The 25,212-nt window shown below is 41.4% G+C and overlaps 1 protein-coding gene across 5 annotated transcripts in view; it reads left to right on the top strand.

Annotated features, from left to right (window-relative positions):
- Positions 1–19,431: 19,431 nt before the first annotated feature.
- The window catches only part of LOC117353588 (pyrimidine-specific ribonucleoside hydrolase RihA-like), an 88,762-nt gene continuing 82,981 nt past the window's right edge, over positions 19,432–25,212 (top strand). For 2 of the 5 annotated variants that reach the window (XM_033929714.1, XM_033929710.1), the window contains exon 1: positions 20,171–20,589. Coding sequence is in view for 1 of the 5 variants with exons in the window: in XM_033929709.1 (XP_033785600.1) it covers positions 19,440–19,509 (70 nt within the window). In the remaining 4 variants the exon portion in view is untranslated. Of the gene's footprint in view, positions 19,510–20,170; positions 20,594–20,848; positions 21,197–25,212 lie in introns of those variants that run through there. The other 3 variants (XM_033929709.1, XM_033929711.1, XM_033929712.1) reach the window with 3 other exon arrangements.

Genomic DNA, 25,212 nt, shown 5'->3' with positions numbered 1-25,212 from the left:
CAGAGAGGAAGTTCCGGGCCTGGTACTTCCTCTCCGACGTCAGAATTGATGTTGGGGGTGAGGCTTGTGGGCCCGGTGATTGCCCCTGGCTTTTACGGCATCAGGGAAGCAGGGAGAATGCAAAGGCAACGCGAGTCTATCACGGAGCCCAGGATGGGCTCCGCAATTGACTCGCATTGCCCTTGCATTCTACTGGTCGATCGCAATCGACCTTTTGTGCACCCCTGCTCTAATCCGTGACCCTTTTACTCATTCTTTGAAATTTCAGTCTTTATTTTATCAGTGATAAATCTTGATGTGTTACATACAGTTTTTCCATAAGGGATTGAAAAGTAGTAGAATTCACAATAAAGTTACTGTCAACATCATAACATTTTTATTCATTTTAGGGTCTATGCAGCTTATCATACAAACCCAATTATATTTTAAAATTCTGGTATTATCTTAGTAACATCAACTCAAAATTCTTCTAATGTCGGATATTGTGAAGTATCACAGAATCCTACAAATATGCTACTTGGAAATTATTCAGCAAATGGAACATATAAACAGCAGGCCTCCATCATTTCCATTTGAGACTGGTCACAGCAGTTCTTGTTGAGGCTAGTCAAGAAGTAGAAATAGGGACCAGTTATGGAGATTTCAAGTACCGTACTTTCTGGATCTGATCTTCCCAGCTTGTAGACACAGGTGGTTGTTAAGGAAAGTACAGGCTTGCTGTTTATGCTAAACTTTTGGGGACACACCTCCCATCTCATGAGGACACATCAGTTGAGAACTACTGGATTAGACAATGGTTGAATGGGAGGCAACAAAGAGTAGCAGTAGATGTAGTTCACTATAAGGAAAGGGGTGTTATCAATGATGTTCTGCAGGGCTCAGTCCTTGGTCCAGTTTCTTTCAACATTTTTTGTAAGCAATGCTATAGAAGCATTATTGGGAAAGATCAGCTTCTTTGAAGATGATGACAAAATCAGTAAAAAGGGTAAACACCCCGGAAGGTATAAACAACATGAGAATTGCCTTCTGCTGTTTTGTATTTGTTTGCACCTTTTATTATGATTTTGTATGTGTTTATTGTACCCTGCTTAGATTTGTGGATAAGTGGGTTATAAATAATTTTAAATATATCTATATATATATATATAAAATCAGATGTATCTGTGTGTGTATGTATGTATGAAACACATGCAGACATTTCAACCAAACTATCTACTATCTGGGAAAAAATACTGTGGGGGTGGGAAGGGGTGACATGTAAAAATAATCGAAAACAACAGATATTAGTGTCTAATCCATAGTTTTCGGGGTCGCTGAGATGAATACTGACACTCCCGATGCCATTTAAGTCCAAGTTAAACCCCAGCCCATCACAATTTTAACTGGTTGCGAGAGAGGACTGTCTAATAGAAGATTGGGATAAATAAATACACGGGTAACACCGGATGATCGGCTAGTAAATAAATGAGAAGTGCTAGTGAAGTTTGATGAGTGGTTTCCTAGACTAGTGTTTCTCAACTTCAAGCTAAGTACCCCCTAAGTCTAATAAATATCAACCGAGTACTCCCGCCCAAGCTCCACCCCTGAACCCATCCCCATAATAATAGTACTAATTGTAATGCAATTTCTTCCATTGATTTTTCATATACACAAAATATAATCTTAACAATACATAATGGTAGCCACAAAATTTAAAAAAACACATACGCAGAGAAAATGTTAATTATCATTTATATTCTTTTTTTCCAAAGAGGTCAAGGCAGATAACGTTAAAATATGCAATCAAAACCACACTCAAAAAATTTATCACAGCATACATACATTCATGAAGAGCAATACTGGGCTTTACCAGAGAAAAGAGCAATAACAGTGGTGATATTCAGAACCCAGAGGATTGGCAGTTAAAATATCTTTCCTGTCAAAGTCTCCACAAGGTAGAAAAAAGCCTCAGAACCCCTCCTCCACCAACCGGTAAAATGGCTACAAAAAATGGAGAGCTGTATGGGGTAAAGTTACTTCACTGGCATAAAAAATGGGTACAGAGAGTGAAGTACAGTACTTCTGTTCTGTGCACAAAAGAACAGCAAGACCTGGGGCTCATTGTATCTGATGATCTTGAGGTAGCCAAACAGGTAAATAAGATGAAAGTAAAAGATAATAAGAAGCCATGAGGCATTGTGGTTTATTTATTTGCATTCTGCTTGAACCCAAGGCAGATAAAGTAATGTACATAATCAAGCCTTGTGGGATACATGGAGAGATAATTTAAAACTGAATTTTCCAATCTCTATTAAGGGATTATTACTTAATATTACTTACAACCAGTAAGTAATATTAAGATTCTAGGAATTATTTTTGATTACAAACTATCCTTTCATGATCACATTAGTAGCATTATCAAATCAACTTTCTTTAGGCTTCGCCAAATTCGCTCAGTTTCACAATTTCTCTGCACTAAATCCCTCAATATTCTTATCCACTCTCTCGTGATTTCCAAAATCGATTACTGCAATGCCCTATTCAAGGGAATAGCTCAAAATGAAATCAAGCGTCTACAAATTATTCAGAATGCTTCTATCAAGCTCATATTCAAAGCCAAGAAGTTTGATCACGTAACACCCCTTCTCAATAAAGCGCATTGGCTTCCAGTTGCTCACCGGATAACATATAAACTATGTTTGCTCACATTCAAATCCCTTCTTTACAAAACTCCAGCTTTCATTTATAAGTTATTAATTCCATATACTTCCAATAGAACGTTAAGATCTACTGAACAGCACTTGCTGACGATTCCCTCTCTTAGAATTATTAATACTAGACGGCAATTGATTTTTTCTGTTACAGCCCCCCAAACTTGGAACTCACTTCCTATTCACTTGAGGGAAGAACACAACTTAGAAAAATTCAAAAGTAAACTAAAGAGCTTTCTTTTTAAAGACACCTTTGAAAATTAGCCATTTAGTCTTCCAACCAATTTTACTTTTTCTCTCTAATTTTATTGAAGTAATTTTTAACTTCCCTTTCCTTCTGTATCTCCCTTATATGTCTCTTTAACTTTTAAATAATTTGTAGTTCTTATCCCTCTCTTCCCTTATGTTCTTAGTTTTGTTACGTTTGTCAATAGTCTTGTCAGACCTGATTTTTGTTATTTATTGTATTGTTCCCCACATTTTGTAATTTTATATTATGTTCAATGCTTAGAATTATGATTAAGCGATTAATCAAATCTCCATTAAACTTGAAGTAAAGCCACCACAGTATACTATAATGTTGGAGAAGTACTTATCTGGGGTTGAATTCACCGCACACCGACGATGGCTAACGTTTCGCTAAATTCTAGCTGCCTCTTGCCTCGGGATGTGAAGGTGCTAATTCTTCCCTGGAAAACATGAATAAGTATATTCTTCTCACTCCTCTCCAGTTAAATTCCATAACAGAGGTCGGTATAATGTATTCTTTAATGCTAAACTAAACTAAACTAAACCTTGGGTTTGTATACCGCGCCATCTCCGCAAGCGCAGAGCTCGGCACGGTTTACAGAGTTAAGAGGAAAGGAACTACAATGAAAAGATATAGGAGAGGGACTAAGAAGATAGAGAGGGACAGGATACTAGAGAATGGGAGGTGATTAGATTTTTGAAAAGAGCCAAGTTTTCAAGTGTTTGCGGAAGGATTGGAAGGAGCTTGAATTTCTGAGTGGGGATGAGAGGTTGTTCCAGAGTTCTGTGGTTCTAAAGGGGAGGGATGTTCCAAGTTTACCTGCGCGGGATATACCTTTTATAGAGGGGAATGATAGTTTCAGTTTTTGGGAGGGTGGAGTGTGGGTTTGAGGAATTCCAAAAGAGTGGGATAACGGGAGGAAGGACGCCATGTAGGATTTTGAAGGCTAAGCAGGCACATTTAAAGAGGACTCTGGAGTATACTGGGAGCCAGTGAAGCTTGGAGAGGAGTGGGGAGACGTGATCGAACTTGACTTTTGCGAAAATAAGCTTAGCCGCGGCGTTCTGAATTAGCTGAAGTCTATGGAGGTTTTTCTTAGTTAGGCTTATATAGATGGAGTTGCAGTAGCCCAGTCTAGAGAGGATGGTGGATTGAACGAGGACGGCGAAGTGAGAATGATGAAAGCAGGATCTCACTTTCCTCAACATATGAAGGCTAAAGAAGCATTTTTTTACCAAGGAGTTGAGGTGATCATTGAAGGAGAGAGAGGAGTCTATGACGATGCCTAGGACTTTGCTTGAAAACTCAAGCTGAAGAGTGGGGCTGGAAGGTAGTGGGATGGAGGTGGGTAAATGATCTAATGTTGGGCCGAGCCAAAGTAGTTTTGTTTTGGACTCATTCAGTTTCATTTGTACAGATTGGGCCCAGGATTGGAGATTCGTTATACATGTGGATATGTTCTCAGCGAGGTTCGAGAGGTTCGAGTCAGTCTCGAGGAGGATGAGGATGTCATCAGCGTAGGTGTAGAGAGTTTCTAGGGGGGATAGATGAAGGAATTTCAGAGAGGACATGTAGATGTTGAAAAGGATAGGAGAGAGGGATGAGCCTTGTGGGACTCCACATTTCGGCTTCCGGGGGGGGGGGGGATGAGGTACCATTTATGTTAACGGTTTAGGAGCGGAAGCGTAGGAATTTCGAGAACCAATCTAGGACTGTGGAGCTTATGCCTATTTCGGAGAGTTGGAAGATTAGGATATCGTGATGGACGACATCGAAAGCTGCGGAGAGGTCGAATTGTAGGAGAACAGCGAATTTGTTGCGAGAATGGAGTTGTTGCACCTTAGAGATTAGTGAGGCCAAAAGGGATTCGGTGCTGAAGTTGGGTCTGAAGCCGAATTGGTGGGGTAGAATAGAGAATCTTTCTAGGTAGGATGAGAGTTGAGTGGATATGATGGATTCTAATAACTTGGTTAGGAGAGGGATATTTGCTATTGGACGGTAATTTGATGGTATGGAAGGGTCAAGGTCGGCCTTTTTCAGTAGAGGGGTAAATGAAATATGTCCCATGTCGGAGGAGAAAAGGCCCGATGTTAGGGCAGAGTTTATAAGTTCGGTGAGGGAAGTGATGGCCTGTGTAGAGATATTCTCGAATAGATAGGAGGGGAAAGGATCCAAGGTGCATTTATGCTATTATGCACTTCACAGAAAACCTCCATAGCTCATCATGATCACTCGTCAAACATGGTGCGTGAAAAATCCCCACCCATATAAAGCCTCTCCTTCAGTCGTGACACTTGTCAATCAACAATGAACCCAATCACCACGAAAATCATTTACCCAATAGAAAGTTAGATCATGTGATGCCATTCTGTATGGGAATTTAGAGCTTCAGGATCTTCGGTATTATGGATCCAAAATAATTCTCTTTGCAGGAGTAACTGCCTCCTGTTCACATGACCCTCAGGTACATGGTCAACTGCACAGCATCTAAGATCCTTAAACGCATGATCATGTTCGAGACAGTGTGATACAATTGGAGCTTGCAGTTTATTTATGTTCAAACAACTCTTGTGTTCTGTGATCCGTGTCTTCAATGGATGTGCAATCTTCAGACAGGGATAAATGAGCAAATACACTACATGATTAATAGTGCATGTTATATTATGAAGCACAAAAAATTCCCTGTGCTGTGGGTAAGTTCAACTGTTATATCGCAGACCTAACAAGCATTACACTTGGAGTGGCTTCCTGAGGCTTGAGCCTGTTATTGTCGGACATGAGCATCGGAAGGACTTAGTATCTCTTTGAAATTACTTTGATGGGAAAATGCTACCCTTAAAGTGGAATTCTCAAATGCAGGGTCCTTGTTAATGATATCCCAGTGGTGGCATATTGAACGTACAACTTTCTTCAGAGCTGGCGAGTATTGTAACACACATGCGATTGCCTGTGTATCTATGGAACGATCACTTGGAATACAGGTCCCAGTCAGTATGTTTTGCTCATTTATAAGCTTCCTTGATGACTCGAGGCGAGTAGCCTCTCTGCTGTAGTCGATGGGAGAGGCAGATCAGAACAAATGCGTCTATAACTGAGAGGTGAGTAAACTCCGTTTGAGTGTAAGGGGGTGATTGCTTGAAAAATCCAGAAATGTGTTTCTATCTGAATTCTTCCGATGGACTGTGGTCTTAAAGAGGTCTCCCTGTTTATTCAAAGAAATATCATGAAATGAAATTTTATCTGAATGGATATTGATTTCAAATTGAATTGTATCACACTGTCCCGAACATCTTAGATGCTGTACAGTTGACCATGTACTTGAGGGTCATGTGAACAGAAGGCAGTTACTCCTGCAAAGAGAATTATCTTGGATCCATACTTTAAATACCGAAGAACCTGAAGGTCTAAATTCCCGTACAGAATGGCATCACAAGATCTAACTTTCTAATGGGTAAATGATTTCAATGGTGATTGGGTTCGTTGTTGATAGACAGCGTCATGACTGAATGAGAGACTTATTTAGATGGGTGGGGATTTTTTGTGCTCCATGTTTGAGGAGCGGCCATGATAAGCTATGGAATTTTTCTGAGAAGTGCATAATAGCATTAAAAAATACATTATGCTGTCCTCTGTTATGGAATTTAACTGGAGAGGAGTGAGAAGAATATACTTATTTATGTTTTCCAGGAAAGAATTAGCATCTTCACATTCTGAGACAGCTGGAATTTTTGCGAAACGCTGGCCATCGTCAGTGTGCGGTGGATTCAACCCCAGATAAATACTTCTCCAACATTATAGTATGCTGTGGTGGCTTTACTCAACAGAAGCTCTGCATTAAAACAAGGCTTTTTTTTACTTAAATGTCCACTTGAGGAGGTTTTTTATGCCAGTGAAGTAACTTTACCCCAAACAGCTCTCCACCAGTTGGTGGAGGAGGGGTTCTGAGGCTTTTTCCTACCTCGGAGACTTTGATGGGAAAGCTATTTTAAGTGCCAGACATCTGGGTTCTGAACATCACCACTACTATTACTCTTTTTTCTGGTAAAACCCAGTATTGCTCTTCATGAATGTGTTTAAGCTGTGATACATTTTGAGAGTGTGGTTCTGTCTGATATTTATATCTCATATATTTGGGTTGTTGATACTTTTAAAATATGCAATGTCACCTCAGGATCAGCTACAAAAAAAAAAAGAAAAATATAGTGCAAAATATTGACAGTAGATATAAATTCTCAAAACTTATGCATTTCTACCACTAAATTGAAAATAAAATCATTTTCCCTATTTTTGTTGTCTGGTGATTTTATTAGTCTCTAGTTGCACTTCCTTCTGAGTGTGCATCCAATATTTCTTTCTTTCAGCCTCCACCACACTTCCTCTCCTCTGGACCTCAATCCCTTCCCCAACTAACATCTCTCTGTCCCTCCAGGAGTCCAACTTTTCTTCCTCTCTCCACCCTCATTAGCAACATGGCTTCCTCTCTCTCTCACTGTCCATCTGCCTTTCTCTCATTCCCTCCCTTGCTGCAAAGGGAGTGGGGAAAGAGAAAGAGAGAGATCCATGGTGCATCTCTCCCACCCCCTCTACTGCCACATCCAACATTTCTCCCTCTCTCATCCCCCGGATCTTGTGCAGCATCTTTCACCACTGCTCACCAGCCCCATGCCCAACATTTCATCTTCTATCACCCCTCTCCAGCACATGCCACATCTCTCCCTCCATTCCCTTGACCTCTATATCCAACATTCCTCCCCTTTGCATCCCTTTCAATCTGTCCCACTGTTCCCTCCACAATCATATCCAACATTTCTCCCTCTCATCCTTTTCTTCCCCTTGCATCTATACCTCACTCTTCTCTCCCTATTTCTTAACATTTTCCTCTTTCTTCCTTTCCCCATGTGCACCATCTCTTTCCCCCTCACTCACACACTCATGCCCAACAATTCTCCCTTTCTATTCCCTCCCTTCTGTGTCCCAAGTTCGTACCCCTCTCTTCCTCCATCCATATGCATCTTTTCACCTCTGGGCATGTGCATCTCCTCTCTCGATTTCCTTCCATTCCATTTTATCCATGTGCACCTTCTTATCTTCTTTTCCTCTTCATCCTTGTGCATATTTTCCCTTTCCCTTCAGTTCCCCTTCCCTCTCCTCCATTTATGTGCATTTCCTCCTCTTTCTTCCCTTCCTCTCCATCCCATAAGAAGCATATCCCTTCTCTTCCATCCAAGTCCAGCTTTTCTCCACACCCAGCCAACCTTACCAACTCTCTCCATTTCCCACATCCCACAGTCCAACATTGTTCCCTCTCTCCCCCCCCCCCAGCAAGTTAAGCGTTTCTCATCTAACCTTCCTCCTGCTGTTGCCCTATCACTGCCTGATTCAGAATCTGGATTCCACATAGGGCCCACACCGGCACTAACATCAACAAAGAGCCTTCATGTCCACATGCTCGGGAAGGCCCTGTTGGCTCTACCAACTTTGACACATTTGCATCAGAGGGGCAGTACCAACACGGCCTCATGAGCGGATAGACTTGAAGGCTCTGTGTCAGTTAAGCTAGTGCCAGTGCCAGGCTTTATATAGACTCAGGAATGTACTACTAATACTGCTTATCACTTATATAGCACTGAAAGGCATACGCAGTGCTGTACATCTTGCCATTTGTAGACAATCCCTGCTTAGAAGAGCTTACAATCTAACTTGCAAAGACAGATACAACATATAGGGTTGAGGTTGCAGAACTGAAGGTGAAAGGAGTTAGGATTTGAAAGTACTCACAAAAGAGGTGAACTTTTAACTTGTTCTTGAACACTGCCAGAGATGGAGCCCGCAATAGGGATTTGGACAGCTTGTTCCAAGCATACGGCGCAGCAAGGCAGAAAGGATGGAGTCTAATATTACCTCTACAGAATTCCTTCGCTCCACTAGTGCACTGCGATACTCAGGAAAACAGAAGGGAGGTGGGACTGGAACCAATGAAGGTAACTCAAGAGAACAAGCGCACCCTAAGTACAAATAAAAAAGCCAAAAACAGAAAACTATTACTGTTGGGGGATTCCATCATCAGAGGCATTAACCTTGGAACACAGGGCGAGGAGACCAAAATAGTGAAATGTCTTCCAGGATCCTCAGCTACCAGGAGTTCCAGGCAAATACTGACTATAATTAAGGAAGAAACTAAGGATTTTAACACTGATGTTGTTATCCATCTGGGAACAAATGACCTGGCCAACAACTCCACACTTGCAGCACAGAAAGCTTTTCGGGAGCTTGGTGAGGGCGTGAAACCTTTTGTAAAGACTTTAGCTTTTTCTGAAATACTGCCTGCATATGGAAAAGGAGAGCAAAGAGTGAAAAACACAGAGGACTTTAATAGATGGCTCAGAGCCTGGTGTCATCAAGAAGGCTTCAGGTACATAGGAGGATGGGGAAGGACAAGAAGCTATATTGCACTGATGGGCTACATATTACTACAGCAGGAAAAAGAAACCTTGCAGAGAAATTTAGACAATATTTTTCTAGGCATTTAAACTAGAAGGTGGGGGTGGTGTATGTACGAAGGACAATTATAGAGACCACCCCCGGCAAAAGAAAAGATGTGATAGTAGAAAAGGCTGCAACATAAGCAATATCAGCAACTCATTTCTTAGTATTGCAACGGAAAGTGAAACGACACAAAAATCCATACAAAAAAGGAGATTATCGCTGAAAAATAGCTGGAAAGCGATGACCACAAATGCTCGCAGTCTAAGCAACAAAGTTCATGATCTGCAAGCCCTGATATTAGAGGCAGATCTAGATATTGTTGCTATCACAGAGACATGGTTCAGTGAATCACATGGATGGGATGCAAACATACCGGGATATAATCTTTTTAGGAAGGACAGAGATGGTCATAAAGGTGGAGGAGTAGCTCTCTATGTAAAGATCAATATCCAAGCGACCGAAATGCAAGGGACCTGGGGAGAGGAAGAAGCGATATGGATTGCTCTGAAAAGAGAAGATGGAACTTCTATCTACATGGGTGTAGTCTACAGACCTCCGACTCAATCGCAGCAAATTGATAAGGATCTGATTGTGGATATCCAAAAGTTTGGAAGGAAAGAGGAGGTTCTGCTGTTGGGAGATTTCAACCTGCCGGATGCGGACTGGAATGTTCCGTCTGCGGAATCGGAAAGAAGTAGGGAGATTGTGGATGCCTTTCAAGAGGCTCTGCTCAGACAAATGGTGACGGAACCCACAAGGGAAAAAGCGATATTGGATCTGGTCCTCACAAATGGAGAGAGTATCTCTAATGTTCGAGTGGGTGCTCACCTGGGTAGTAGCGATCATCAAACGGTTTGATTTGATATAACGGCTAAAGTGGAGAGCGGTCGCATGATACTTAAAGTCCTAGATTTCAAACGTACGGACTTTAATGCAATGGGAAAGTACCTGAAGAAAGAGCTGTTAGGATGGGAGGACATAAGAGAAGTGGAAAGACAGTGGTCTAAGCTGAAAGGAGCGATAAAAATGGCTACGGACCTTTATGTGAAGAAAATCAATAAAAACAAGAGAAAAAGGAAGCCGATATGGTTCTCCAACCTAGTGGCTGAGAAAATAAAGGCGAAAGAGTTGGCGTTCATGAAATATAAAAAAACCCAAGAAGAGGAGAGCAGAAAGGACTACAGGGTGAAACTGAAAGAAGCCAAGAGAGAGATACGTTTGGCGAAGGCACAGGCGGAAGAACAAATGGGTAAAAATGTAAAAAAGGGAGATAAAAATTTTTTCAGATATATTAGTGAAAGGAGGAAGATAAAAAATGGAATTGCTAGGCTAAAAGATGCTGGGAACAAATATGTGGAGAGTGATGAGGAGAAAGCAAATGTGCTAAACAAATACTTCTGTTCTGTGTTCACAGAAGAAAATCCTGGAGAAGGACCGAGATTGTCTGGCAAAGTTACACGAGAAAATGGAGTAGATTCTGCGCCGTTCATGGAGGAGGGTGTTTATGAGCAACTTGAAAAACTGAAGGTGGACAAAGCGATGGGACCAGACAGGATCCATCCCAGGATACTAAGGGAGCTCAGAAAGGTTCTGGCGAGTCCTATTAAAGACTTGTTCAACAAATCTCTGGAGACGGGATTGATTCCTGGGGATTGGAGGAGAGCAGATGTTGTCCCTATTCATAAAAGTGGTCACAGGAATGAAGCAGGAAACTACAGGCCGGTGAGCCTCACTTCAGTTGTTGGAAAAATAATGGAAGTGTTGCTGAAAGAAAGGATAGTGTATTTCCTTGACTCTAATGGGTTACAGGATCCGAGGCAACATGGCTTTACAAAAGGTAAATCGTGCCAAACGAACCTGATTGAATTTTTTGATTGGGTAACCAGAGAGCTGGATCGAGGACATATGCTAGATGTAATTTACTTGGATTTCAGCAAAGCCTTTGATACAGTTCCTCATAGGAGGCTGTTGAACAAACTTGAAGGGCTGAAGTTAGGACCCAAAGTGGTGAACTGGGTCAGAAACTGGCTGTCGGACAGACGCCAGAGGGTGGTGATTAATGGAAGTCGCTCGAAGGAAGGAAAGGTGACTAGTGGAGTTCCTCAGGGTTCGGTGCTGGGGCCAATCCTGTTCAATTTGTATGTAAGTGACATTGCTGAAGGGTTAGAAGGAAAAGTGTGCCTTTTTGCAGATGATACCAAGATTTGTAACAGAGTAGACACCGAAGAGGGAGTGGAGAATATGAAAAAGGATCTGCAAAAGTTAGAGGAATGGTCTAATGCCTGGCAACTAAAATTCAATGCAAAGAAATGCAGAGTAATGCATTTGGGGATTAATAATAGGAAGGAACCGTATATGCTGGGAGGAGAGAAGCTGATATGCACGGACGGGGAGAGGGACCTTGGGGTGATAGTGTCCGAAGATCTAAAGGCGAAAAAACAGTGTGACAAGGCAGTGGCTGCTGCCAGAAGGATTCTGGGCTGTATAAAGAGAGGCGTAGTCAGTAGAAGGAAGAAGGTGTTGATGCCCCTGTACAGGTCATTGGTGAGGCCCCACTTGGAGTATTGTGTTCAGTTTTGGAGACCTTATCTGGCGAAAGACGTAAGAAGACTTGAGGCGGTCCAGAGGAGGGCGACGAAAATGATAGGAGGCTTGCGCCAGAAGACGTATGAGGAGAGACTGGAAGCCCTGAATATGTATACCCTAGAGGAAAGGAGAGACAGGGGAGATATGATTCAGACGTTCAAATACTTAAAGGGTATTAACGTAGAACAAAATCTTTTCCAGAGAAAGGAAAATGGTAAAACCAGAGGACATAATTTGAGGTTGAGGGGTGGTAGATTCAGGGGCAATGTTAGGAAATTCTATTTTACGGAGAGGGTGGTGGATGCCTGGAATGCGCTCCCGAGAGAGGTGGTGGAGAGTAAAACTGTGACTGAGTTCAAAGAAGCGTGGGATGAACACAGAAGATTTAGAATCAGAAAATAATATTAAATATTGAACTAAGGCCAGTTACTGGGCAGACTTGCACGGTCTGTGTCTGTGTATGGCCATTTGGTGGAGGATGGGCAGGGGAGGGCTTCAATGGCTGGGAGGGTGTAGATGGGCTGGAGTAAGTCTTAACAGAGATTTCGGCAGTTGGAACCCAAGCATAGTACCGGGTAAAGCTTTGGATTCTTGCCCAGAAATAGCTAAGAAGGAAAAAAAAAAAAAAAAAATTTAAATTTAATCAGGTTGGGCAGACTGGATGGACCATTCGGGTCTTTATCTGCCGTCATCTACTATGTTACTATGTTACTATGTAGAGTTGGCATAAGAACATAAGAATAGCCTTACTGGATCAGACCAATGGTCCATCAAGCCCAGTAGCCCATTCTCACGGTGGCCAATCCAGGTCACCAGTACCTGGCCAAAACCCAAGGTGTACCAATATTCCATTCTACCAATATAGGGCAAGCAGTGGCTTCCCCCATGTCTTTCTCAATAACAGACTATGGACTTTTCCTTCAGGAACTTGTCCAAACCTTTCTTAAAACCAGCTACACTATCCGCTCTTACCACATCCTCTGGCAACGCGTTCCAGAGCTTAACTTTTCTCTGAGTGAAAAAAATTTCCTCCTATTGGTTTTAAAAGTATTTCCTTGTAACTTCTTCGAATGTCCCCCTAGTCTTTGTAATTTTTGACAGAGTGAAAAATCGATCCACTTGTACCCGTTCTCAGGATTTTGTACACTTCAATCATATCTCCTCTCAGCCGTCTCTTTTCCAAGCTGAAGAGCCCTAACCGTTTTAGTCTTTCCTCATACGAGATGAGTTCCATCCCCTTTACCATCTTGGTCGCTCTTCTTTGAATCTTTTCTAGCGCCACTATATCTTTCTTGAGATAAGGAGACCAGAATTGAATGCAGTACTCCAGATGAGGTCGCACCATGGAGCGATACAGGGGCATTATGACATTCTAAGTCTTGTTAACCATCCCTTTTTTAATAATTCCCAGCATCCTGTTTGCTTTTTTGGCTGCCGCCACACATTGGGCGGGAGGTTTCATCATATTGTCTACAATGATACCCAGTTCCTTTTCGTGGGCGCTAACCACCAAGTGGACCCTAGCATCTGGTAGGTTTAGGGTCGGATTTTGGTAATATTATAGAGGAAAAAGCGGCAGGTTTTAGCGATATGTTGTATCTGGGTGGTGAAGGAGAGAGAGGAGTCAAAAATGACCCCAAGATTACGAGCAGACAAAACAGGAAGGATGAGAGTGTTGTCCACAGAGACTGAGCACAAGGGAAGCGGAGAGGTGGGTTTAGGCGGGAAGATGAGCAACTGTTTTAGCCATGTTCAATTTTAGATGGTGGCAAGACATCCAGGCAGCAATATCGGACAGGCAGGATGAGACTGATCTGGGTTTCAGTAGAGATATTTGGCGCAGAGAGGTAGATCTGGGAGTCGTCAGCATAGAGGTGATACTTGAAGCTGTGGGAAGAGATCAGCACTCCAAGTGAGCAAGTGGAGATTGAGAAAAGGAGCAGTTCCAGGACACAGCCTTGAGGTACACCAATCAATAACAGGAAGGCTGTGGAGGAGGAACCACCATTGCAAACACTGAAGGTGCAATGAGAAAGATAGGAAGAAAACCAGGAGAGGGCAGAACCCTGAAATCCCAATAAGGACAGCGTATTAAGGAGTAGCTGATGATTAATAGTATCAAAGGTGGCAGATAGATCAAAAAGGATGAGGATAGAATAGAAGCCTTTGGATCTGGGAACAGGTAATTGGAAACTTTAGTAAGGGCAGTTTCTTATGGAATGCAGTGGACGAAAGCCTGACTGAAGTGGATCCAGAATAGCATGGGATGAGGGGAAGTTCAGGCAATGGCAGTGAACAGCACGTTCAAGTAACTTGGATAAGAAGGGGAGGAAGGAGAAGGGGGCGATAGTTGGAGGGACACATGGGGTCCAGTGAGGGTTTCTTGAGGAGGGGTGTGACAACAACATGCATCAGGCCTTGTATAGACTCTGGACTCCCTGACAAGCAGCGGGAAGGTGGCAGAAGACAGAGGGCTCTTCTTCATCACTGGAGTTAGCTTAGTGTTGCGCAAATTGTGGGTCCACCCTAGCTGATTTGGAAGGTGGAGGGGAGCCTTCCAGGTCAGCAGGGTGGCCCCCATAGTTTGGGCAACACCAAACTAACACCAGTGATGAAGAGCCCTCCGTCTTCTGCTACCTCCCGCTGCCTGTCGGGGAGTCCGGATTCTCTAAAAGGCAGATAAGTTACTGGCGCTAACTTAACTGATGCAGAGCCTTTGAGTCTTTCGCTTGTGAGGCCCTGTTGGTACCACCCCTCTGATACAAATGTGTCAAAGTGGGTGGAGCTGACAAGACCTTCCTGAGCGCGTGGATGTGAAGGCTCTTTGGCGGAGGGGGACATGCCTAGGAGTACGTGTACCACATGTTGAGAAACACTGTTCTAGACCTTTAGTAGTTAAAAGTTAATGCTAAAAAATCCAGTCATGCATATGGATTCAAAAACCCAAGAGAATGGCTTGGTACAGAGAGTGAATTACTTCTGTTCTGTGCACAAAAGAACAGCAAGACCTGTGGCTCATTGTATCTGATGATCTTGAGGTAGCCAAACAGGTAAATAAGATGAAAGTAAAAGACAATAAGCCATGGGGCATTGTGGTTTATTTATTTGCACTCTGCTCTTGAACCCAAGGCAGATAAAGTAATGTACATAATCAAGCAATTTAAAAAAATAAAATTACATTAAAATACAGGAGTGAAATAGCATGAAAAAGGAAACAATGTTGCCTCTGTATAAGTTTCTGTTGAGATCTTATTTGGAGTACTGTGTGCAGTTTTGGAGACCATACCTTGAAAAGAATAACTGCCAAAGGGCATTTGCCATAAAGCACGTGGAGATGGATGAACAAATGTAAACACTTAGAGGGGCATAATCCAATTTGGACGTATGGCACTAGACGCCCAAAGTCAGCAGTGGTAAAATGTCCATTCTCAAAAAAATACATCTAGAATATTCTTTTTATTTTGAAAATTGTCTATCTGGACATCCAGGCCATTAATTGTCCAGACCACCACCAGTACATCTATCTTTTTACCACATTTTTAACCAAAAATTTGTCTAAGCCCCAAATGCCCAAAACAAGACCATTTGGGCATGGGAGGGGCCAGCATTGTGATGGACTGGCCATCCAGACATGGCAACAGTCTTACAAGGCACTACTGTGAACTTCACAAAAAGGATGTCATATAAACATCTCATCAGAACTCCCTTATGGTGAGCCACCCAAAACCCACTATACCTACATGTTTACAATCCCAATAGCCCTTATGGCTGCAGGTGGCATCTATTTGGTAGTACAGTAGGGTTTTGGTGAGCTCACATTTTCCACCATGAATGTAATGGATAGATTGGCTTATGGGCCTGGGTCCTCCTCTGGTTCACTAGCCCACCCCCAGGCTACTTAAGATACCTCTGTGCAGCTCTATTAAGCTTTCCTATAGTTTCAAGTTTATTAGGATTTTATATACCGCCTATCAAGGTTATCTAAGCGGTTTTTACAATCAGGTACTCAAGCATTTTCCCTCTCTGTCCCGGGGGGCTCACAATCTAGCTAACGTACCTGGGGCTGATGTTCTGGAGACAGGTATTTTTTTTATTCTGATATTTGTGACAATGTGAGGAGGTCAGTAATCACTGGGGGAGTGTATGGGGGTCTTTACATTATCTCTGCAGTGATTATCTGGTCACTCTGGATATCTTTTTGCCACTTATACCTGCTTTTACATCGTCTAAATCACAACGTATAAGTTTAATCCAGGAAGTCTCATGAAACCTTTGATTATCCCTGTAGGACGACTAAGTCTAGATCGGCCCACATCCTACCCTAACCATTCATCCAGATATGCCCCTTTCAGCTCTGGGTGCAAAGCGGCATTCAGAGGCCTAAAAAGTCCCTAGATACATCCAGAAATTCGGTTTGATTTTTGGCACTTGGACAACCTGTCTTGTAGGTGATCATGTTACTCCTCTTTTGAAAGAAGTACACTGGCTACCTATTTCATATAGAATAACATATAAAATTGCATTGCTTACATTCAAAATTAAGCAAACTAATACTCCAACTTTTTTACATCGATATTTAATACCATATTCCCCAGCTAGATCTTTAAGATCAACAGATCAGCATTTGCTGACCATTCCGTCATTGAAAGTAATAGGCACTAGAAGAACTACAATCTTTTCGATCTTGGGACCCCAGCTTTGGAACAAGTTACCAATCTATTTACGTGCTGAAACTTCTTTAGATAAATTTAAAAGCAGACTAAAAAGTTACCTATACAAAGATGCATATGAATCTTAGGTTGGATAATTTTTTTCCTTTTTTTCTTCTCCCTCTATCAACAATCTTAGGACAAAATACTTAAATCTAACCAGATCTGTAAATAGGTCATTGATCTTTCTATTCACTTTTAGACCAAGTCCTAGTTATAAACAAATACTTTTAAATCAAATCTTACCTAAAAAAAATTTTTTTCGATACCCTTCCTGATGCTGTTCTTCCCTCAATGTTTGTTGTTTTTTTTTAAACAATTGTAATTTATCCCTGCCTTCCTTATCTATCGCCAATTCACTATGGATATGATTGTATGTTTATTGTTTTAAATGGTTTTATTTGTCCCCCCCAAAATTATTATTGTTATACGCATTGAAAATACGCATTGAAAATTTAATAAGTAAAGAAAGAGGCACTAATATAACATATACTCAAATATATATAGTATATAATCTATATATATTCACACCTCATTCAAATCTTCATTTTAAACATATTTTCACCCGATCCTCAGCAAAGCCACCAGCCCACTCAATGTTCACTCAAAGTGGGCGGCTTTATGCCTCAATCATCACAGGATCATTCTAATCTTTTTTTGGTTTTATGTTTTTTTTATATATATAATTTTTCTCTCCGTCTTCAATTCAACTTATCCGTTATATTTCAACTTATAAATATTAACTCAAAGCAATTTACTTAGCTTTAGTTAATCGGACTTCTGGTCTCAGTTCACAAAAAGAAGGGGGGAGATAACTGACATGTTTCACCCATGCGTAACCAACGGTTTCTTCAGGGTTATCACTCCCTTATCTCATGCCTCTCACTCCATTCTGAACAGACCAATTCACTAAATTACTTTGAGTTAATATTTATAAGTTGAAATATAACGGATAAGTTGAATTGAAGATGGGGCACTGGGGACACTAAAGACATGGGAAGGAGGCACTGGGGGCACTAAAGACATAGGAAGGGGCACTAAGGACATGGGAAGGAGGCACGGGGGCACTAAGGACATGGGAATGAAGCACTGGGGGCACTAAGGACATGAGAATGAGGCACTGGGGGCACTAAGGACATGGGAAGGAGGCACTGGGGGCACTAAAGACATAGGAGGACTTGGGAAGGAAGCACTGGGGGCACTAAAGACATGGGAAGGAAAGAGGGAGGGAATAGAAAGGGACAATTGTTGGGCCTGAGTGCAGTAAGAAAGAAATGAAAGGATACACAGACAGAAAGAAACGCAACCAGAGACTCATGAAATCACCAGACAGCAAAGGTAGGAAAAATAATTTTATTTTCAATTTAGTGATCAAAACGTGTCAGTTTTGAGAATTTATATCTGCTGTCTATATTTTGCACTATATTTGTCTATTTTTCTATAGTTACTGAGGTGACCGAGCTCGCGGAGATGGGGCAGAAACGGGGTTTTTAAATTTTAGTCCTAGTAGTATGCCGGTCCACAAAATAATTCTTTTATTTCTGCCGGTCCACAGGTGTAAAAAGGTTGAAAAACATTGGTCTAGTGTATTAGGACAAAGATGGTGAACAGTATGACAAGGTGTGGAAGAACATTGAGAGAGAAAACATGGTATGGTCTGGCATGAGACAAAGCACATAGCATTAGAGACTCAATGGGCAGGCACTTTGTCAGCGGGTTAGGGGAATTTGGTCAGATTACATTACAAGAGGTTGAGTCAAGTTACCTAGGAAATTACAATGGACAATTTGACATGGACATTCAATATGTTTGCTAGTATAGATAGATCAGTACAACTATTAATATAATTAGGTTGTAGTTACATAGTTCAAAACAAAACCCCTCAAAACTAAATGGAAAAACCACAAACCAAAAATCAATATAGCAAAGTGTGAGCTCCAATATCATAATCAGAAAAAAGAAGTCAGAGAGTAACAATTGTCTTTGGAAGAGGAAAAGACCTCAAGAGCTCAGTGAAACAGAACTGCGAAGCCAAATAGCATTAATTTACTGATCACATAATTGGAGCCGTCATTGGTCAGAAAAACCTCACCCATATTCAAATTGAAAACTCCCCTTAAACTTATTTCTAAATATATATTTTTAAATAACTTTTTTTTAAAAAAATTTTCTTTTCTATAGTAATATTTTAAATGTCCTTCTTACAGGAACAATTCCATAAAAAATTGATTATGTTCCCCAAACAGTAGAAGTTAATTTAGCTGCAAGATGTAGAGAATACTCAATCCAACAAATGAACCAGATGAAAACAATCCAACGTGCCACCCAGATATAGGGCTCCTTTTACAAAGGTGCGCTAGCGTTTTTAGCGCACGCACTGGATTAGCATGCGCTATAGTATGCACTACCCAAAAAACTACTACCTGCTCAAGAGGAGGTGGTAGCAGCTAGCGCGCGGGGCAATTTAGCATGCGCTAGTGTGACCATATGGCTCCAGAAAAAAGGGAACGGATTGAGACATCCGGGTTTTACTTCCATTGAAAGCAACTAAGATGTCTCAATCTGTTCTCCTTACTTCCATTGCTTTCAATGGAAGTAAAACCCGGATGTCTCAATCTGTCCCCTTTTTTCTGGAGCCATATGGTCACACTAGCTATTCCGCACATTAAGGCTCTAACACACCTTTGTAAAAGGAGCCCAAAGTAAAGATGTTAATAAATGCTCAACGGAGCATCTCTATTTCACTTGGAAATCATCAGGAGCAAGGGCATCATTGCTGATCATACAGGTAGTGAACTTGAAATCAGAGAAACCAACAGCAAAAGTCAGCAGAGCAGGGAGGTATATTCTTCCTCTCTCGATGCTATGCTGGAAAAGGAACATAATCAGTAGTTTGTGGAATTGTTCCTAAATTTCGGGATTGTAGTTCTAATGGAAAATCTGTGTTGTCTATTAGGCAACCCGTTTGCTACATTGTGGGTGGTGCAATTGAACCAATAGTGACTCCACCTCCTTCTCTGGCTGTACTAAATTCAGTCTTCCGCTTTAAATGTAAATAAAGAAAAGGGTCTATCCTCTGTTAATGTGTGCAACAGCTTGTGTTCCTGTCCATAGGTGCCACCTCTGGGTCCTTGAGCACCCCCCCCCCCAATATTGAGCAAATGCTTTCATTTTGTGCAAGTGTAATTTGTGATGAATTTAGCACCCCCCAATCATTCAGAAAAGTTGACTCCTAAATTCCTGCCTACTGGATTTCTTAATACTGAAAAATGTAACTAAAGTAATCTAATCTAATCTGAATTTCTGTATGGCACTTATCCTGTACAGACTCAAGGCGATTTACCAGTTAAGAGGCCAATGAGGTAGGGGCAATAAATTTTTTTTTTTTTTTTTTTTTTTTAAAAGATCATAAAATCCCTTTCTCTGAGATCTTTCTATTTTCTCACGCATTTTCTCCGAATCTAGTAGGGAGATTTAGCAGAATCTTCAGGTGGAGCATACAATCTTCACACTCTCCCCAAATGGGATTCCATTTTAACAGTGGCTGATCAAAATGGAAGTTTAGAGCTGTGGCTCCCTTTTGTGTCTAACGGTTTCTCAGCAATAGTAATGCACCATTAGATGTACACAGCTTTTAATTAGGGGTGCTAAGTATGGCAAGCAAGTCTAGAAAACCGGATTCACAGTTTTAGTGCAGTAGGCAGAGATCTAAAAGAAATAAGATGGACCCTGTCTCAGTGTCTGAGAAAATGTCTCTTCAGGATTTTATGCAAGAGCCCGATTCTCTGGAGGAGCTAAAAAGTGAAATGCTTCTAGTTAAACAACACATGACGGCTCACAATCAGCAGCTGCTGGAACAGGGGGTTTGGTGAGTGAGTGTGTTTGCAAGCTTTAGAAGATGAATTGGAGAATTTAAGCAATCGGTTATGTCGAAATCATTTTTACACTGTTGGACTTCCCGAATAGTCAGAGGGAGTTAAAATTACAAAGTTTTGTTGTTGTTGTTGTTGTTTTTTTTTAACCGGTTTCTGCCGGAGGTGCTTCCATTGCACTTTTACTCGCTTCTGGAGCTGTAAAGGGTCCACAGGCTACCCGTCTCTTAAAGAGGCAGGCAGTGAAAAAAAACAACAACAATCCTTCGGCTCATAGTGGCTGCTGCTCTAAAGTTTCAGCATGCTACAGCTATTTTGCAGGCTGCACGTTGAAAGGAACCAGTGTGCAAGAGGGAAACGCCCAATCTTTATTTTTCCCGATTTATACGAACGTTCTGTGAATGGGCGGAAGGAATTTATAGTTCTGAGAGCATAACTCAGTTGTACTTGGACTAGCAGGGGTCAGGTCGATAAAATGGGAGTACAGCAGTGGTCTCAAACTCAAACCCTTTGCGGGGCCACATTTTGGATCTGTAGGTACTTGGAGGGCCGCAGAAAAAAAAGAGTTAATGTCTTATTAAAGAAATGACAATTTTGCATGAGGTAAAACTCTTTTTAGTTTATAAATCTTTCCTTTTGACTAAGTCTTAATAATAATATTGTCATTTCTAGCTAAAGAGACATATGATCAAGAAACTGTTATATTTTACTTTTGTGATTATGATAAACAGACCGAGGGCCTCAAAATAGTACCTGGCGGGCCGCGTGTTTGAGACCACTGGAGTACAGGGACAAGTAAGCTTGGAAAGGTAGAAGGTAAAACATGGACTCCACAAAACTAAGGGGAAGATTCTCAAAACTTTAACATGGCTTTTGACAGCTCGGATCTGCCAGAAAAGTTTGCCCCCTCGCTCTGACAGACCTGGAATGAGGGATTTCCACTCCCTCCCTCCGCTGCTGTCAAGCAACCCACCTCACTCCCTCCACCACCATAAAGTATCCCTCACGCTATGGGGGGGGGGGGGTGCTTGATGGCAGCAGCGGGGTAAAACATGGAAACTAATTTCTGCACTTGCTGGTTTCTTTTCCGTTTGTGGTTGGGATTACTGGTGCTGAATATTACATGAATTTCCTGCTTTCTCCCTTTTGTTGTGTCCAGCTTGCCTTCTACCTGGGGGCTCCACAGGGATCCCACAGAACTAAAGTAAACGGCTTTAAAAAGAAAACAACCATGGTGTGGGGTCCCGTTGACCTCATGGATCCCCCAAGATAAGCAGATTTTTAAAGATGTACAGTAGCATCTGGGAGGTCCACATTTTACCCTCTCCCACCTTGGAATGCTGCATTGCTAATGCTTACAGCTTTGTTTTTGTGGAGAATGTATGGTCTGGGAGGGGGTAAATGTGGTTTGCTTGCTAGGGCACATCTGATATAAAATATGTTTTGCTCAGTTTGTATATGCTTTAGTTACATAGGGGTGTTTTAAAAGGGGGAAGTGACACAATCCATAAAGTTGTACTATGGAATTGGGAGGTAGGGATAAGTCCTTGTCTTGGTGTTCAAGTTGGCACTGACAATGTTGCTAGCTGCTTTGATGGGTGCTATATTTTAATGTTGTGTTTATTGTTACTAATTCTCTCTTGATTAGTTTTTTTTTGTTTAAAATATATTTTTATTGAAATTTTTCTTTAAAATTCAAAAATTCCAATATTAAAATAAATTCTAAGCCCTTATTGGGTTATTTGAACCATCAAAATACAACAAAATCTACAAACACATAATTTCTCCTCAATCCCCCATCCCTAATTCCATTCCCCCTATTCATATAATCAGGTGTTCTTCAACCTTTTTACACCTATGGACCGGCAGAAATAAAATAATTATTTTGTGGACCGGCAGACTACTAAGACTGAAATAAAAACCTGTCCTGCGAGCTTGGTCCCTGCAAACCATCTGATCCCATCCACACAAGCCTCAAATAGTTATGATTTTATATTGAACGTATTTTATTAAAGTATAAAAAGAAACAATATTCTGTACAATTGTCATTTTATAAATACAAATAATACAGAGCAAGGATCAACAAAACCCCTGTCTCCCCTCCCCTTCACATATATCCCCTTTACTATCAAGAAAGCTGAATAAGCCAAATTATTACAGAATGTTACACAGAAATATCATGCTAACAGAATACCGCAGTCACACATGACAGGACTAGTGTTAGAGGAGTGCCACTAGGGCAACTGCCCCCTGGTCAGAGAGAATCTTAAGCCAGCTGGAAGCTAAAGAAACACTGACTGGGCTTTGCAGGCCCAGTTATGTCTAACACCAGCTCTAGCAGGATATATATTTCAAATCTGATATATTCTAATCACAAAATAGAAATAAAATTATTTTTTTCTACCTTTTGTTGTCTCTGGTTTCTGCTTTCATCTTCTTTTCACTCTTTTCCTTCCAGCGTCTTCCCTCTCTGTCTCTTCAATCCAGCATCTGCTCCTTCCATTCACTGTCTGCCTTCACCCCTACCATGGTATCTGCCTTCTTTCTATGCCCCTCTCCCCTTTTTATCCAGCTTGCGCCCCCTCTCTCCTTTTTACATGATTCATTCTGCTCTCCATTTTTATCTCTCCTAAACCAGATCTAGCATCTTTCTCCCCGTCTCCTTATTTATCTGCTGACCCCCTTCCCAGCATCAATCTCTCTCTACTTTCTCATTCCTCTCTCTCCCCTTTCCATCATCTGATCTCTCCATTCCACCCTGACCCCTTTCCCTCTAATCTCCCTGCCAGGTGTCTCCTTCCTTTTTCCTCCTCTGTCCAGTAGTAACTTTCTCCCCTTCCCTTTCCCTCCTCCCCTCCCAGCAGCAACTTTCCTTCTCCTTCCCTCCAGGTCCAGTAGCAGCTCTCCCTTTATCCAGCAGCTTCCCAGCCCAGTACTTGCCTGCAGCAGTGTCAGTAGCGTCATTGCAGTGATTCACTTAGGCAGCCTTGGGGCTTTTGCTGAGTCGCAGCCCCTGATGATGCAACTTCCTCTTTCCTCGGAGGCAGCGCGTCCCATCAAACGACCCAAGGCTGCCTAAGCAAATCGCTGTGCTGATGTTACTAGTGCTGTTGCAGGCAAAACATCAGAGTTCCCCTGATCTCGCTGGCCCTGCGTGGACCGGAAGAAAATTTCTGCGGACCAGCACCGGTCCATGGACTGGCAGTTAAATAACACTGCACTAGATCATCTCACTAGTATATCCAGATCATTGACACAGCTTTTGAAATTTAACATCCTCGTATCATTACATTTTAAATAATAATCTTTAACAATCCTGGCTAGAAAACTGTAATATCAAGTCCAATCGTATCCATAGATCATTGGCAGGGTCATAATGACCTTGATGTTTATCTGTTAACTGTTCCAATGCTTTTAATGCAATCAGTTTCATACACCAATCTTGTATGTTAGGGCCTATTGACTTTCCATTTTAAGGCAATCATACATTAGCTGCAGCATAGCATAAACATTTAAGTCGTCTTTGCCATTGATATCCCTTGCTATTATAAAGACCTAATAAACATGCTTTTGGATCTAAGTGTACAGAAAAACCCAACCCCCTAGACATATACTTAATGACAGAAGATCAAAAATATTGTATAAGATTACAGGACCACCAAATATGAAAAAATGTACCTTAGCAGCCAATCATCTCCAGCAAACATCAGTAGCAATCTGGGGATACATTGCACAAATTTGATCAAGAGTACAATACCAACGTGTGAGAACTTTATATGCATTTTCCTTAATTAGAACACATCTAGAGGATTTAGATACCTCTATAAATATTCTTTTCCATTCAGATTTGGTAAACTGAGGCCCCATATCAGATTCCCATGCTATCATGAATTTATGCCTACTAAACTTACTATTATTGAAAAATCTAAAAAACACTGTTATTGACTTTTTTGTTGTTTGAAACTCCTAATGTAGTCTTTTTAAATTCTCAAATTCAGTATGATTATTCCTTAACTCTTGATTAGTTTAATAAATTCACTCTCCTGCTTAACTGGTTTGCGAGCTTGCATTTATATGGCACATTTGCTTACAATATTTTCCATAAATGTAAAAGACATAAGGAATCCTTATAAGCCACAGAAAGTTTGGTTATATGTGCAGCATTTGCCTGATGTTTATTTACTACAGGAAATGCATCTGGACTTTCTATCAATGAAACTGCTGCATCGTAAGGATTATAATTTTGGGGCAGCCTCTTCAGCACTAGGCAAAAAACGGTATGGCCTTTATATTTCAGCAATCTGATAATGAAGGCTATTGGCTCATTCTGCAACTCAGGTGTGGAGAGAAGAATTTAACAATTTGTACTATATATGCTCATAATAAGAACATAAGAACTTAATAGCCTTACTGGGTCAGACCAATGGTCCATCAAGCCTAGTAGCCCATTCTCACGGTGGCCAATCCAGGTCATTAATACCTGGCCAAAACCCAAGGAGTAGCAATATTCCATGCTACCGATACAGGGCAAGCAGACACTTCCCCCATGTCTTTCTCAATAACAGACTATGGACTTTTCCTCCAGGAACTTGTCCCAACCTTTCTTAAAACCAGCTACG

This window comes from Geotrypetes seraphini, chromosome 2 (assembly GCF_902459505.1).
Source record: "Geotrypetes seraphini chromosome 2, aGeoSer1.1, whole genome shotgun sequence".
Taxonomy (NCBI): Eukaryota; Metazoa; Chordata; class Amphibia; order Gymnophiona; family Dermophiidae; genus Geotrypetes; species Geotrypetes seraphini.
The sequence above is the reverse complement of the archived record's forward strand: the minus strand, read 5'-3'. Positions and strand labels throughout refer to the sequence as shown.